The 17,127-nt window shown below is 45.9% G+C and overlaps 1 protein-coding gene across 1 annotated transcript in view; it reads left to right on the top strand.

Annotated features, from left to right (window-relative positions):
• The first annotated feature begins 1,164 nt into the window (after positions 1-1,164).
• ARHGEF33 (Rho guanine nucleotide exchange factor 33) overlaps positions 1,165-17,127 on the top strand; it is a 32,784-nt gene continuing 16,821 nt past the window's right edge. Inside the window, exons 1-6 of the mRNA XM_065589855.1 lie at positions 1,165-1,264; positions 9,150-9,314; positions 10,849-10,970; positions 12,904-13,046; positions 14,013-14,072; positions 16,673-16,897. Of these exons, the coding sequence (XP_065445927.1) occupies positions 9,195-9,314; positions 10,849-10,970; positions 12,904-13,046; positions 14,013-14,072; positions 16,673-16,897 (670 nt within the window). The 5' untranslated portion in view covers positions 1,165-1,264; positions 9,150-9,194. The remainder of the gene's footprint in view (positions 1,265-9,149; positions 9,315-10,848; positions 10,971-12,903; positions 13,047-14,012; positions 14,073-16,672; positions 16,898-17,127) is intronic.

The raw sequence follows: 17,127 nt of genomic DNA, 5'->3' as shown, positions 1-17,127 counted from the left end.
TTTGCTAAGTCTACTTTCAAAGTCATGCCCCTGATCAGAGTGGATTCTGGCAGGCCAACCATAGTGCACAAAGTACTTGTCCCATAATATCTTGGCTACAGTGGGTAGCACATTGGGGGACGCTTGGGCATATCAAGTGAAATGATCCATTACCACTAATACGTTAGTGTTCCCTTTGTTCTCAGGTTCTAAGGACAGAAAGTCAATACACACAAGATTCATGGGTCCCGTGCTATGGATGTTAACTAACTGGACAGATGGTTTGGGTGCCGTCTTCGGATCTAAACATCTGGCACGATTCTTATAATATTCCTCTCCATCCCTTGCTAATGTGGACCAATAGTCCCTGCTTCTTACTATTCAAGTGTCCAAAATGCCTTCCTTCATCATGCAAGGTCTTCAGTGGAAAAATCAGCTTTCTGCAGAAATGAGACTTTTTGAAAAAAAATCATGTAAACCAAAACCCAATTTTCCATCAAAGAAGAATGTCGATGAAAAATTTTCAACCAGCCCTAGAGTAAATCACCTAAGCATCTAAGTCACTTTTGAAAATGGGATTTATGCTTCTAAATCACATAAGTGCTTTTGAAAAATCTTAAACCCTGTCTCATAATACAAGAGCAAGGGGGAATTCAATTAAACTGAAACCAGCACATTTGAAGCTAATAAAAGGAAATACTTTTTTAAAAAACCCAGAACACAATTAATCTGTGGAACTCATTGCCACAAAACATAACAAAGGCCAAGAGCTCGGAAGAATGCTAAAGAAGGATTGAAAAATTTATATCGATAATGGGAACACATAGATAGGATTTAAAAAAAAACAAACAGAATTTTTAATAATAATAAACCATAATGCTTCAGGGCATACACCAACTACTAACGGATGGTGGTTAGGAAGGAACTCTTAGTGGGCAGGAGTCATAATTGTGTACTAGGGGGTTTCCTGCAGTTTCATATGAAGTATCCAGACCTGGCTATTGTGAGAGATTGGATACTGTACTAAATGAACCTCTGGGCTGATCCACTCTGGCAATTCTCATGTTATAATTGCAGCTGATTTTGCAAACTATGTGGTCTCCACCTCTCCCAGAACAGGACTAAGTCCTGAAAAGAGATTTGCATCTGCGGAGGATGGCCCAGCACTCTGCTCCAGTTATTTATAGCAATCATAATAAGTCATTTTAATTGACTGCAGTTCTTTATTCCCACAGGAGAAACTGAAAATGTGCCAGTGAGTAACCCTGCAACACAGATTTCTCAGGTAAAGACAAGCAATATGCCCTGAATAATTCCAAGTTTAAAGAATGAAGAACAGATTAATAGTCTTTAGAACCAAAATTCATTAAAAGGAAAACTAAAGACAGATGTGCACATTGCAAGGACAAATGTTATGAATTGGCCGTCCTTCTGAAAGGTGCTTCCATCTGATCTCTTTGCTCACAGCCAGGTGCAAGTTAGATGACTGATTTGTGATCTCAGCCAAGTAATCAGATGTCACCATCCCACCATTTGGGTGCACACACACTTGTGAGTGCAAAACGGGAGACAGCTGATGAACACTCAAGCACATTGGCTTCAGTAGGGGGTTGCTCCTTCCCTTCCTGAACTGCACTCTGCTTCTTGTCTAGTGCCAAAGATCTGGGTCTGTGTTAATCGTTCAGTATAAAGTTCCCAGCTCTATGACGTAACTTTCTTCAAATTGCAGCGAGGCCCCATTTTAACTGCAGTTTACAAAAAAAAAAATATGTACAAGTTGTGGGGAATAGTTTTAAAATGCAGACTGCTTGTAGCATAGTTTCAACACTTCCATCCCCCACTGTTGCTCTTACCCCTGCCACTTTCCCCCTCCTTTTCCCTCTTTGCCACTACTCTCCTTCCCTCCCTGTGCTGCTAGTAACAGTTCGAGGGCCAGATCCTCAGCTTGCCTAAAGCAGCATAGCCCCTCTGATTTCCAGTCCCTGAAGTCAATAGAGTTACACCGATTTACACCAGGTGCGGATTCGGTGTATAACTCTAGGACCAGACGGGGTACTAATCTCTGCCATTAGAAACACGGTCCTCAATAAATGTAAGACTCTAGTAGCTCTTCTAGCACCTAATGGTAGTATAGCTATTAGCTAGTCCATGATAGGACAAGGCATCAGGCCGTTCCACTGGGGATAGGTGGGAAAATTAACTGAAATTGCCCATGTGCTTAGGGTTTGCAGAAAGTCCTGGCAGTAATATTTCTGTGAAATTACAATTTGCATATGGGCTCATTAACAAGAGATGAGAGCCATGCGCTGAGTAATGTACCATTTATTTAGAACTTCAGAACAGCAGCATAAGAGGGTAGGAGACACACAATGATGCTTGGTTGAGGCAACTAAAATAATAATAAATAATAGTAATAATTAATAATAATGTAGTTGGGAGAGGGAAGTTTTCAGGCCTAGTTTCTTGTATGAATTGTTTCCAAACAGTATAGTTAATGATACCCTGTGTGGTACACAGTTGTTGTTGCAGCCATGTTGGCCCCAGGATATTAGAGACAAGGTGGGCAAGGTAATATCTTTTATTGGACCAATTTCTGTCGGTGAGAGAGACAAGCTTTCAAACGAAACAGAGCTCTTCTTCACGTCTGGGAACTAACTCAAGGTGTCACTGCTAAATACAAGATTTGAACAGATTGTTTACTTACGAAAAACAACACACATTTCAAGGGACCATTCGAGGTGACGTGACCCATTAACATCCCTCCAGTCATGAAGGCAGGGGGGAAACAGTCCATGATTTTTAGTGTCTAGCAAAGTTATGAATTTAAACTCCCACGCTCATCTTTTGAACATGTTCTGCAGGTTTCTTTCGAGGATGAGGACAGATAAATCAGATATAGATTGATGGCTTTATGAAAAGTGTTCACCCACAGGTGATATGGTGTTTTTGTCTTATTTTCCTATGTGAGTTAATTTGAGAGCATAGTGATGGTCTGGTTTCTTACGTAGTTACTATTGGGGCATTTAGTGCACTGGATGAGGTACACCACATGTTGTGATAGGGATGTGTAGGATCCATGGATCTTGAAAGGTGTCTTGTGGGGGGGGGTGTTGATCATCATAGAAGTGGAGATATGTTTGCAGGTTTTGCATCTGCTGTTCTGGCATGGTCTGGTGCCGTTTTGAGTTGGGGTGTCCTGGTCTTTGGGGAGCTTGCTTCTGATGACGACTTTGAAGAGGTTGGGGGGTTGTTTGAAGGTCAGAACAGGGGGTTCAGGAAATATTTTTTTCAGGATGGGGTCCCCATCGAGTATGGGTTGTAGCTGTTTGATGATATCCCGTATGGGTTGCAGTATGGAGTGGTTCGTGACAACTAGTGGTGTGCAGACAGAGCGGGTTTTATTTCTTTATTGAAGCAGGTTTTCTTGGGGTATTTGGGTGGCCTGTTCCATGGTGCTATCTACTTCTCTGGTGCAGTGTCCTTGTTTGGAGAAGGCAGTTTTGAGTGTGTTAAGATGTATATCCTGGATTTTCTCCTCAGAGCATATTCTGTAGTATCTCAGTGCCTGGCTGTAGATAACAGATTTCTTGGTGTGTTAGAGGTGGTTACTAGACCTATGAAGTAGTTGTGGTGATCTGTGGGTTTCTTGTATATAGTTGCCTGTAGAGTTCCATTGTTGAAGTTCTTCATGGTATCCAGGAAGTGGATGCTGGTGTGGGAGTGTTCCAGAGAGAGTTTAATAGAAGGATGGTAATTGTTGAAGTTGTGATGGAAATCCATGAGGGAGCTGAAGTCATTTGTCCAGCTGATGAAAATATCATCAATGTATCTCAGGTATATCATTGATTTCATGGTGCATTTGTCCAGAAATTCTTCAAGGTGCCACGAAGAGGTTGGGATATTGGGGAGCCATCACAGTACCCTTAGCTGTTTCCATGGTTTGTGTGACAGTGTACCCCATAAGGCTTTATGGGGAGGGGGTGCTTATAAATGTATGTATGACATAACTGGAATATGTTTTATGCTGCCTGTGCCATGTAACATATCTCCGTAAGGGTTGTGATCTACTATATCTATTCATCCTATTTGTACATATATATCATTTTCTACTCAAGCTTAAGAATATGGGCTGTATGCTTGCCTGATTTCTAAGTAAGCTTTGTGAGGCATTTGGTCAGCTTCTTTAGGAAGGAATTTGCCAGGTTAAGTACCTGATCAGGAGACACTTAGGGAACAATGCATCTTGGAATGCTCCAATCCACATGAGAAGTCTTCCTGGAGACATGCAAGATGCCATGTGGACAATGCAAAGACTGAGTCATGCAGGGGCATGTGACTTGCCCAGGTGACTCCAAAACTCCATCTTGGAGCTGGGCTTTGCAGAGGAGGGAGGTCTCCACCCACAAGAGAGAGTCTACTTAAACCTGTGGGAGACCCCTCCATTTTGTCTTCAGCTAGCTAAAGAAGGAGCCTCTCCACCCCCCCCAGGATACTTGAAGGAGACTGAAACAAAGGACAGTAACTGCAGGGGGTGTGAGTGATTGCTGGACCCAGGCTAAAAGGAGATTAGCCTGTAGAAGGGAGCATTCTGGAACTGGTGAGGAAATTATCTGTATTCAGTTTGATTAGGCATAGATTTGCGCATTTTATTTTATTTTGCTTGGTGACTTACTTTGTTCTGTCTGTTACTACTTTGAACCACTTAAATCCTACTGTCTGTATTTAATAAAATCACTTTCTATTTAGTAAGTCACTCAGAGTATGTATCAATACCTGGGGGAGCAAACAACTGTGCATATCTCTCTATCAGTGTTATAGAGGGCGAACAATTTATGAGTTTGCCCTGCATAAGCTTTATACAGGGCAAAACGGATTTATCTGGGTTTAGACCCCATTGGGAGTTGGGCATCTGAGTGCTAAAGACAAGCGCACTACTGCGAGCTGTTTTCAGGTAAACTTGCAGCTTTGGGACAGGAGATTCAGACCCTGGATCTGTGTGTGGAGCCAAACAGGAGTGTCTGGCTCAGCAAGACAGGGTGCTGGAGTCCTGAGCTGGCAGGGAAAACAGAAGCAGGGGTAGTCTTTGCACATCTGGTGGCAGCTCCCAAGGGGGTTTCTGTGATCCAACCCGTCACAGTTTGGATAAAGCATTTGTTGTTGAATGTAAAATTGGTATGGGGGAGGATGAAATGGATGAGTTTGACAATGTGTTTGGAGTGGAGATCTGAGGGTTGTCCACAGTCTTGTAAATATTTGAGGTGGGCAGCTATGCTCTCTTTGTGAGGGATGTTGGTGTATAGGGAGGTGACATCCATGGTGGCAAGGAGGGTGTTCTGAGGGAGGTCATTGATGTTGCGGAGTTTGTTGAGAAAGTACGTTGTGTCCTGGAGGAAGCTGGCCCTTTGTGTGAAGAGTGGTTTGAGGATAGTGTCTGTGAGTCCCGATATTGCTTCAGTAAGAGTGCCGTGGCCAGAGATAATGGGTCTGCCTGGGTTCCCTTGTTTATCTGGGGAAGGATTTGATGATATCCTTAAATTGGGTAAACTGTGGTGTGGGGTTGTCTTTGAGTTTGTTATAGTAGGTGGTGTTGGAGAATTGTTGGTTGGCCCCCATTAATGTATTCATTATGATTGAGGCAGACAAAGGGGGCACCACTATAATCCTGTGGAAATTCCTATTTCATTCTGCTTTTTTGACCCTTCCCAAATAACTCTGGAAGTGCATGTCCAGGGATTGAACAGAGATGATGGATGGATTTAAGGGTAGATTTGGAACAGACGCTGCCCGGGGGTACCTAGGGTTGTGATGCACCTCACCACCACCCACCCTTAGCATAAGGAAGACGTATGTGTGCTTGCTGTGAAACAGCTCCCAGAAACCACCAATATCTGGCAACACCAGCACTGCCCTCCAGGCCTCCTCAGTTCTCGCTCTCTGTGTACCAGTAGCAATAGGCACACACCAACTCCCGAGTCCTCGGAGTGTTCCCTGCAGCATCCAGCCCCTTATCCCCTGGACACACTCAGAACTACCAGGCCTCCGGTTCCCAGTTTGAAAGATTCAGCTCAGGACCAGCACTTCACTTAGCACCACAGCACTTAGATCTATTTATAGAGAAAAGAATAAGAAGTTTCTTATCAAAGGATGGCAACTTCCTGTAGAGGATTTAAAGATGTATCCCATAATGCGTTTCTCATTAGGTAACACATTTTATAGGCCCTCATTATGACTCATTCCAGCACTTTTCCGGAGATTTCTAAATTTCAACCTGTACACCTCAGGGGTAATTTGAAACCTTTGCAAGACAGCTTTTTTAAATTCAGGATATATCAAAGCTTCTCCAATCAGCATTTCATTCAATACATTTAAAGCTTTATCCAGGAGTTGTGCAATCAGTCTGGGGACTGGCCTGTCTTCTGGAACTTTATGTAGTTCACTTAGCCTTTCAAAAGTGATGAGGTATTCTTCAATACAGTCTGTTTCCTTGTATGCAGGGCATGACTTATCCCAGCTGGGTGTTCCTTGGATGGAGGGAGTAGCTGGGGATGGTGGAATCTGTCCTGCCTGTCCCTTATGCTCCGGGCCGGCAGTCTTCCCTTTTCTTGGGCTTCCATCTCTTTCAGCTCCATGGCCCGCCAATATGCTGCTGCCTTTCTGCCCCCCTCTCCTTGGCTCTCATCTCTGCTTCCCACTTTCTGCTCAGCTAACCATATTTGGTGTCCACATTCTTGGTCTTTCTGCTCATTCTCCAGCCCGACCAGCTCTCACTTGGTAGTTGCTTCCTTGTCGCCCATGTTTATGCTTTACTTTTGTTCTATTTTCCTTTCCTGAAAGGAACAAACAGAAAATAATAAAGCTGTAACCTTTCTTTTGACTGTTCCCACCCACCACACTTGAGAATCACTTAAAAGTGTTACACCAGTGATTGAAGTGCAAACTTCAGTTAAAATAACAAGCTTTGTATAAATCCTGCTTTGACTACATCACTATCACATTCTGGGGTGCAATCCTGATCAGTGAGGGGCTGTGTCACCGCCTGCCCTGTAACCCTGGGTGCCTCACAATGCTTTGCTGTTGTAGCTCCCGGCCTGGGCCACTCACAACCAGCCTGCCAGCACGCAGGTCACACCCTGAGTGTCTGTGTATAACCGTAGCCCTGGTCCAGCAGCCTGTCAGCAACACACTAGTCATACTCCAGCTTCCACCAGCCTTGGTTATTTTTGGAGGGTGACCCCAAATTTCCTCAAAATGTGTGTTCTGCACTGTCAAGCTCTCGCCTGGACAGTTCAGATATTAAAGTTAAGTTGCTCCTATACAATAAGCAACAGTTTGCTACTTGAACTGGAGTTACCAAACAGTTCAGTTTAAACACAGCACTGGATTGGTTTAGATTAAAACAATAAAACAAGTTTATTAACAAGAGAAGATAGTTTTAAAGTGAATTCAAATATAAGAGATGAAGTTAGAAGTGGTTACCAGCAACTAAAAGCTAAAACACACATCTGAAAGTCTAAAACTTAATCTAGCAAGTTTTGGTTCAAGGCTTTTGCTCAAGATGACTTTTCTCACCTACAGTCTTCCAGCAAGATGGTGACTGACTCCATTTGGTCAGGATCTCTCCCAGAGGCCCAAAGGTGCTGGTGCCTGTGTCTTCTCAGGTGAAAAACTTGGGGTTCTCTGCCCTTCTCTCTTATAGTCCAGTGAACCTTTGAAATGGATTCTTCTGAAGATTAGCCTTCAAAGGAAAGTTTATGCAAGCAGTAAAGGAAGTGACAAGGAGTCTGGTGGTGAAAAAGGATCCATGTTCTTTCTTCCCACCTGAGTTTGCTGAAATGCAAATTTGCTTTGTCCCCTGCCATTTCCTCCCTCTGCTGTCTCAAGGACCCTATTTACTACTTTTATGGAAACTGAAGTAAACACACATTCCTTTGTTTAGAACAGGCCTGTTTAACAGACGTTGCCTAGGCAGGGCTCTGTGGTTTTGGACATGTGCTAATAACATCATACAGGGGGATTTCATAACTTTACATATAATGTTGCTACAGATATTTTATCATGATATTATTGACCAGAGAGTTATTAGTTTTCAAATGATACTTCACAAGGCATATTTTGTACAAAGATTATTACAATGGTGTGTAGGGTGTGAATTCAGGGGTGCTGTCGGTCACACTCTCCGAATGGAGCCAGGAGCTGAAGGTACTTCTGGAATACAAACCACAGTCAATGTGTGTGTCAGGAGCTCCCACTGGGGTAGGACAGGTGGTCCCCACTTCTCCCACAGAGGGAGAAGGCATGACTGACCCTCGAGGAGCAAGGGAAACTCTCCATTTTAGAAATCAGCGTTAAGCCTGCCTGAGGAGAGTTGGCGCCTTGCGATCTGAGGAGGGTCTTGTTCAAGAATGGTTTAATTTGTTGACTGCTTGTTAACTTTTGACTGTTTTGTTATGCAAATATGTTAGGTGCCATTTACTGTCCTTAATATCCAGGCCACCTTTCCCCTCAGACTAGCTTTTCCCTCCTTTCAGAGGTGAACAGACTGTAGTTTGAGAAGGAATTGAACCTGAGAACTTCTGGCTCTAAAGGTAGGAGCTGTTACTGCCTGAGCTAAATGATTTAGGTCTATTAGCCAAGCCAAGTAACAGGCTTATCAACCCCTGTGGCCCAGGCATCCTTAGATGAGGACCGAGCACCAGTGGCGTAGCCAGGTGGAAGGAACAGGGGGAGAGATCAGAGAAAAAGGCGCCACCCGCTGCGGTGCTTTTACTCACCCGGCGGCGCTTTTACTGACAGGGTGGCGCTCCGCCTCTTCGGCAGCGGGCCCTTCACTAGCTCCGGGTGTCTCCGGCGCCACTGAAGGACCCGCCGCTGAAATGCCGCCGAAGCCCTGCAGAGTGAGTGAAGGTCGCGCCGCCAAAGACCGCGCCACAGCGGGTGGCACTTTTTTTGGTGAGTGAGTTAAAAAGGTGCCACTTTTGGGGAATGTGCTCAGGGGGAGTGGCCGCTCTCCCTGCTCCCCCCAGCTATGCTACTGCCGAGCACCGCAATGAGTGGGTTACATAAGCCCTTGTGTCCTCATGCCAAATTGAGGTTCTGATGAACTTAAGGGACACTGCTACTAACAGCAGGTTAGGAGGGCTTGGATTCACATAGTTTCTGGTTCCTTTTAGTTGCAGGCACTGGCCTCTGAACTAAAAACTGGTTTCACTGAAGCAATGCAGGAACTTTCAAGAATTCAGCATGGAGAGTATGCTCTGGAGGAGAAGGTTAAGAGCTGCCACTGTACAATGGAAGAGAAAGTGTCAGAGATGAAGAATTCGCTGAACTCTTTCAAGGTAGGAGCTATTCACACCTGTTACATTCCTCAGACACCTGTTACATTCAGTGCAGGCTCACAGAGGTCTTTAATAAAAACGTAAGTGTCCTTGCTAGAAGACTGCAATGTAACATGACTATTTCTTAGAACTGAGAACAAAACATAAGAACCCCAAAACAGAGAGAGACTAAGCAGGCTGCTCCCTACCACAGAGAGGACAACTCAACCCACTTTGGCTGTCTGGCTGCAGACTGAGTGTTGCTAGGCTCAGATTTCACACATCCCTACAAAGTCCCCTAGGCTGCAAGTGAGACTAGGAAAACCCCTTATCATTTATAATGCGAGCCTACAATTTTAACCCAGTTTTTAAATATGCCACAACACCCTCTCCTGTTCTGAACAGCATGAAAGAGCATGCAGCTACAGGCCAAGCCCAGAAATGCGTTAAACTAAAACAAACAGAGAAAATGAACTACTTGGACCCCATATTCTGGGTGTGGCTGCTTATCACATTGGATTAATGAACTAGCTGGACTCAACTGTAGAGACCCAGAGCCAGTCCCGTCATATCATAGGTCAGAAGTGAAAATGAGTCTTGATAACGAGTATACACATGTCCCTCATCACAGAACTACTGCACAGCCAGTGCCTGAGAGCAGGGGGTTTGTAGGTCGTCGCTGAAGGGCATTGCTACAGAGTCATATTGAAGCTCGAACAGAGCCTGTCTGCTTTCATGAGAGGGAAACAGAACATGTAGATAAATGAACTCAGATAAAACCCTCTAAGGGTGGGCTAAAGTCATTCAGAAAGTTGGGCTCATTGATTTCAGTGGGAGAGAAACGCCTCAGCAACACTGAAACTCCAGCCTTGGGGCAGATCCTGGCCCCCAGTCTAGAAGCTTTGCACCTCTCTGGCAGTGCACAGCAGGGGGAGAGATGGCTTAGCCTCCTGGTGATGGATTCCCCCAGCTCTGCAGCACCACCTCTAGCGCCTCCCACCCCACCCACCCATATGAAGTTATATGGGAAAAAGGATAAATGGATAATTTAAAAATAAATAAAGCAAACTAAGTTCCCGATCCTGCAAATACTTACATGTGAGTGACCCCATTGTGGGATGAGGACTGCATGAGGGCACTACCAGCTGCTCTCTGCGTCTCTCATCCAAAGGCCATTAAAGACATTGGGAGTCATTCCATTGACTTTAATGGGCTTTGAATGAGGCCCTTTGACTCTGTCTCTCTCTGCCTTACAAGAGCTTCCTTTCTCATGCTGGTTAAGGTGCCCAAACATACTCCAGTAATGGAGGTCGTGGCAGAGATTTCCAATACATGCTGGATAATACATGTCTACATGTCCGAAACCACAGCATGTACATGATACATGCTGTAACTGCAAGAGACTAATCATCTGACCAATAGTTTTATTCCAGTAATTTCTAATCAATGTGGACTGTACTCATGAGCATAGTATCATTCCAGGCATTCCATCACGACCAGGGAGCATTAGTATCTAAATTCTCTAAGTGATGGTTGAATTTATTCTGCGTTTTAGGAGGAGCTCAGTGATGCCAAGTCGAAGATTGAAGTGATCAGTGCCAAGCAAGAGGAAATGCAACAGAAAATTGAACAGCTGCAACAAGAGAAACGTCGGGAATCCCGGAAAGTGAAAACTAAGTAAGGAACTAAATCTAGTGTCCTGAAGTGCTCACTGTTAATTAGCAGTGGCCTCCATCAGTGCAGACTAGCTTCATTTCTTCATGTCTGGAGACATCTGTATTCCCTGTAGAGTAGAGAAGATGCTGGCCTCTAGAGGCATATCAAGCATTTCAGATGAGATGTTCTAGGTATCCAACACACCAGAGACATGATTAACAGCTTTAATGTCCTCATTGTTGATCCAACAGAGTTAGTGAAAAGTGACTTGAATAACTTCAAGGTAAACCTCAACTAAAGTTTTACTGAAAAATGCAGAACTGTTTAAAAACGTCGGGTAAACTTTTCAAAAGTGCTTTAGGAGCACAAGTTCCATTGGAAGTCAGCGGCATACAGTATTATACAATCCCTCTAAAAAAAACAACAAGGAGTCTGGTGGCACCTTAAAGACTAACAGTTAGTTAGTTAGTTAAATCTGTTAGTCTTTAAGGTGCCACCAGACTCCTTGTTGTTTTTGTAGATACAGACTAACACGGCTACCCCCTGATACTTAATCCCTCTAAAGTCAATGGCAACTATGCTCCCAAGTCACTTAGCCTCTTTGGAAAATCCCGCGGACAATATTACAAAAGACGGCCCCTTAGGAGTATTGCAGACAATAGTAGTGTGTGTACTGGTATAATGCCACCATGCAGCTTCCTCTGCCAGGCAAGGCAATCCAAGTACATACGACTCATGCAGTGCATGTGGGAACTGTGCCAGCATCTCTGTGACGAGGTGGTTGAGGGGACAGTTGACCTGTACATTGACAGAACGGGATGCTTGCTGGTCCCCTCACTCCCTAAGCTGGCTGCCATGGGGAATCTGTAGCACCTAGGACAACTTGCTGCTGGTGCTGTCTGCTGGGGGCATGTTGTTGTTCTAGTTACTAGCCCTCCTGCTGACAGCATTCGGAAGCTGCAGTGTGCTGCTGGTAACAGCAGACTCAGACCCATCCAGGGATGAGACTCCTAACGGATGTTAGCCACATCACTTACTGCACAACTTGAAGGCGCTCGGATACTATAGTGGTGAGCGTGGTATAAGAACCTCTGTAGGACAGAATAGGAAAAGTCTGTTGGACCCTTAGACAGTGGAGATTGTAGCCTGCCAGGTACACTGCGTTTCCTGTGTGAAATTCTCCTTATCTATTGCAACTCCTTGCAAGGGTTCTGAATAGCTTGTGTCTCTCGCGTGGACCATTGCACACCTTGCACTTGTTCGGCAGCAAAGCGAGCCCATGGCACGTGCATCCTGTTGTGGGGGAGTGTCTCTGGATTCATCATCCGCTTTCCCCTCTTGGCTGAGCTGCCAGACGGCCAGAGAGCTGGGTGCACGTTGCTGGTGCAATGCCAAAAGCCCCAGAATGCTGCCACGTGACTGCCTGCCGCTTTGCGAAACCGCTGCTCTGATAAGGCAACACAAAGCAGCTGGTGTTAGCTACTCCCCTGGCTCATGCCATTACAGCTGCAATTTCTGATGTGAATTATGTGTGCCCCAAAGCCCACTTGCGCCTAGATGCACTGTGTGGGACACCCAGGGGGGCTCGTTTTCCAGGCCACACGAATAACATCCCCTTTGTGAATATCAGGGATTTTCTAGGTGTTGGACACATCCCAACACCAAACTCCTTTTGTGCACCCAGCCCTTAGTTACTTGGCTAAATATCGGAGAACATATCTGGCATGACACTGTCCTGCAGCCAGGAGAAGGTGCTCCCAGAGTCATGTTAGTGAACTCTATCCAATGCAACTTCCTCAGGCAAGCCCAGGTGCTGGGCCCGGAGTGCCTCCTCAGTTGTCCTGGGTTTGTACGAGTGCTCGTATTTGTATTGAAGTTTGCCATGATGACAGTTTAAGCTGAAAGTTTGCTCTGTGGTATTGTGCTTTCCAGTTGCCTCTCTTTATTTTCATAGAAGAACACAAAAGGATGAACACGGGTCACAAACGGTGCCTACTCCTCTACAAGGCAGTCCGTTCCGATCGATAAATCTCCCAGAACCTGTACTGATTAATGAAGATTTTACAAGTCTTTTGCATCATGCAACCTATGAGAGAGGTATGAGTGAGGAAGAATGAAGCAAGGGTTCCTTTCCTTTCCTCTGAAAAATACTCCTCGTAGTAAGCTTTCAAGGGATAAGATGAGATGTACATTGCAGATACCCGTATTTGTCAACATCTTTGTGTACACACACTAACTTGGCTGGATTAAGGCAGGATATCCAGGCACTGGTCTGAGAGAGTTTGATGTATGAAGTTTGGATGTATTTGGGGTGGAGGGCACTGCTAGTGTTTGGATTGGCCATGGGAAGAAGCTAGTTTGCATTGGTAGACCCGGGTGCTAGGAATGGCATGAATACTTTGATAGCTGTTGAGAGTTCTTGGACTGGATTAGACCTGGGTTTCATTTAGGCCCCGATTCAGAAAAACATGTAAGCACATGCTTAACTTTGAAGACAAGTACCAAAGAAATATTAAACAGTTCGGTTTTGCTATCAGAACCCATTGCTTCCATGGTCACCTTCTGCAGACCAAACTTCTGGGTTATATTCTCCTTACTAAGACTGCTAGTTAGGGAGAAAAAAATCCCCAAACTGACCTGCTCAGAAAACTTCAAAATTAAAATTAAAATGTCAAAAAAATATTCAGTATAACATTTCATCAAAGAGTTTGCTGTGTTTTCCATTCCTTTCTATTCCCAATAAATTGTCCCGTTTTGTTCATTCCCTCTGAAGCATCTGGCAACGGTCACTGTCAGAAGACAGGATATTGGGCTAGATGGACCATTGGTCTGACCCAGTATGGCCGTTATGTTCTTATGGTAATGAAATCAAGAGTTTAAATGGATCTTTTTCAGTAGAAGACCTAAAAGAGGCATTCCACAGGCTAATATTAAACAATTAAAATTTGAACTTTCCTTTTTTATGGTTTGACTGCAGCTTTCAAGAAGAAACCTGCTCCACAAACACCTGCTCATGTCTAGCTATATTAACATCTTACATAGCTTTCCTTCATTCTTCCACAGTCTCCGATACCAGATCCATGGCGGCTGGAGAAGGAAATGTGAAAGTAGTGTCAGGCACTGGTAGGTGAATACTGACCTTTTAAAACCTCCTCCAGGGTTCGCCAACCAGCTTCTTTAGAGGAATCCTGACAAAATGGAATGGTAAATTGATAGCATTCTTTCCAGCTAATGCTGAGTTTTGCTCTGGAAAAACGAATACTTCAAAGTCAATTAGCGTAGCAGTCTAGCTGAACTCCTGGTAGATTTTGATGTGTGATAAAAGAATCTCTGTGAGAATAATGTGGTTTTCTTTTTCTGTGCTTTTTGCTAGAACAGACCAAAATTTCCAGTGCAAATTTACATTAGTCGCCAGAAGCATTTTACAATTCTGGATGTTTCTTTCATTTTGGTCTTTAAAAAAAAAAAAAAAATCTGGGGAAATTAGCCACATGTTCTATTCGAACCCAAGAGCACAGGGTTTTCATTAATGCCATTGCAGCCCAGTGAGCATAATTTCCCTTCCCCCGTCTCTTCTTCATGATTTATTAAACTCGGAGGGCCAGGTCGTCAGATGGTACAAAATGGCATAGCTCCATGAAAGTCAATAGAGCTGCATCAATTGATAGCAGCTCAAGATCTGGTATTTATGCTGTAATTATAATAATTCTCTCTATTTACATTACACCATTCATCAAGGATCTCAGAGTACTTCTCCCACATTAATGAAATGTCCTCAAATCCCAGGGAGTGGGTAGGCATCATTATACCCATTTTACAGATGAACTAAGGCAAGGGTGGCCAACCTGAGCCTGAGAAGGAGCCAGAATTTACCAATGTACGTTGCCAAAGAGACACAGTAATACGTCAGCAGCCCCCCCATCAGCTCCCCCCCCGCTCCCAGTGACTCCCGCCCACTGGCAGCCCCACCGATCAGCGCCTCCCCCTCCCTCCCCGCACCTCCTGATCAGCTATTTCGTGGCATGCAGGAGGCTCTGGGGGGAAGGGGGAGGAGCAAGGGCATGGCAGGCTCAGGGCAGGGGGCAGGAAGGGGTGGAGTGGGGGGCCTGGGCCTGGGGCAGAGCCAGGGGTTGAGCAGTGAGCAGCCCCCGGACCACTGGAAAGTTGGCACCTGTAGCTCCAGCCCCGGAGTCGGTGCCTATACAAGGAGCCGCAAATTAACTTCTGAAGAGCCGCATGTGGCTCCAGAGCCACAGGTTGGCCACCCCTGAACTAAGGGAAATAGGGGTCTCCATTTTCAAAAGCTGGCTTCTCATTTTGACTGCTTATTGGGTGCCTAATTTTAAGTACCCAAGTTTGAAAATTTGGGAGGGGTCTGATTTTTATAAGCGCTGAGGATTGGCAGTTCCTATGGGAGCGAGCAGGAGCTCTGGATGCACAGCACCCTTGGAAAAATCAAGTCGTAGGTTTCTCAACCCGGGGACTCCCAAAATTCAACTCGAACGAGAAGCCAGTTTCGAATTTGCGGTCCTAAGCACCTAGCCCAATGGGAAACGGAGTCCTGATTGCCAATCCCCACCCCTGCCACCATTCTGACCATCAGACAGGGATGAAAGTAAAATTTATCTCTTACCGGTACGGGGAGGGGGCAGCTTTGCCCCCCGGAAGGGGCAGGGCCTCGGGCAGAAGGGGCAGGGCTGGGGGGTCAGGGTCCCCCAGCCAGCTCGCCCGCGCCGCCAGCAGTGATTTAAAGGGCCCAGGGCTCCGGCCGCTGCCCCCTCTGTCAGTGGCCGGAGGGGGCAAAAGGGGCTTTCAAGTCAGTGGTATGGGCTGGTACAGGCAGCCACTTTTTACTGGTATGCCATTTTTACTGGCCCGTACCGCCTTACTTTCACCCCTGCCATCAGCAGCTTTTCTGTGGATCCTTTCGTTTACACCAATCAAAGGGATAGATAAGGGTGACAAGGACCCAGCAAGACAAGTCAGGCACATTGTGGAGAATCCACTAGTGACCCCTATATTTAGAAACTTTCTTCCCTGTTTTCCACCCCTCCTATCTGTTCTCCTAGTTTGCACTGTTACAACGGTGATTTCTTCACAGTGCTGTCTTTACTGTATTTAGGGTTACCATATTTAAAAAATAAAAAAAGAGGACGCGCCACGGGGCCCTGGCCCCGCCTCTTTCCCAACCCCCAGCCCACCCAACTCCGCCCCTTCCCCCAAAGTCCCCACCCTAACTCCGCCCCCTCCCCTGAGCACCCCGCATTCCCCCTCCTCCCTCCCAGCCACGTGAAAAGGGCTGCCCGAGCGCTACCGGCTTCATGGTTTGCTGGGCAGCCCCCAGACCCTGCACCCCCGGCTGGCGCTTCCCCAGTGCAGCTGGAGCCCGGGAGGGGAAGTGCCCAGCCGGGGGCGCAGGGTCTGGAGGCTGCCCGGCAAACCGTGAGGCCGATAGTGCTTGGGCTTCGGGCAGCCCCCATGCCTCCGGACCCTGCCCCCCCGGCCAGGCACTTCCCCTCCCGGACTCCGGCGGCTGCTGTGCCCCCTGAACTCCTGGGCTCTGTAAGCGCCGAGCTGCTTGAGTGCTACCGGCTTCGGGCAGCCCCCATGCCTCTGGACCCTGTGCCCCCGGACATGTTTTGTAATTATTACTACATTGCAATCTTTGTAAAAATGTCTGCATGAAAAACTGCTAAGTCCTCAGAGCAGCTTGTGGTTTCTAGGGGGGAGCAGTGCAAACCCAGAGACAGAAGACAGCCTCAAGCCTTCCTTGCCAGCTGACATTCAGCCAAAGGGTCACCCCCCATCGACTGTGTGGAAGCAGCCCAAGGACAGCAAAGAGTGGGGCGATGAATATATTTCTAAGGAGCACCCAGACAGAGTGAAGGAAACAGGCCAAAGCAGATACACCTCAGTGGACAATGTCTTATGTGAAACTTCTTTCGCTGGTAAGAATAAAGCAGCAGCTGTGGCTAAAAAGCATGGAGGCTTTGGGATTCTAGAGGCCATCAACTCTACTCTGGAATCAAATCAGTTAGCAATGGGACCTACAAGTAGTTTAAGTTGTAAGTTTGTTTTAGGTTTCAGAGGAGAGCTAGCTGAAATGCAGGATTTCCCATTTGCGAGAAATGTTGGCATTCCAAAAGTTGAGTTAGGAGAACAAAACCAATTTTCTTCT

The sequence above is a fragment of the Chrysemys picta genome, chromosome 3 (genome assembly GCF_011386835.1).
Source record: "Chrysemys picta bellii isolate R12L10 chromosome 3, ASM1138683v2, whole genome shotgun sequence".
NCBI classification, from domain to species: Eukaryota; Metazoa; Chordata; order Testudines; family Emydidae; genus Chrysemys; species Chrysemys picta.
Note: the sequence above shows the minus strand (reverse complement) of the source record. Positions and strands in the feature narration are given on the sequence as shown.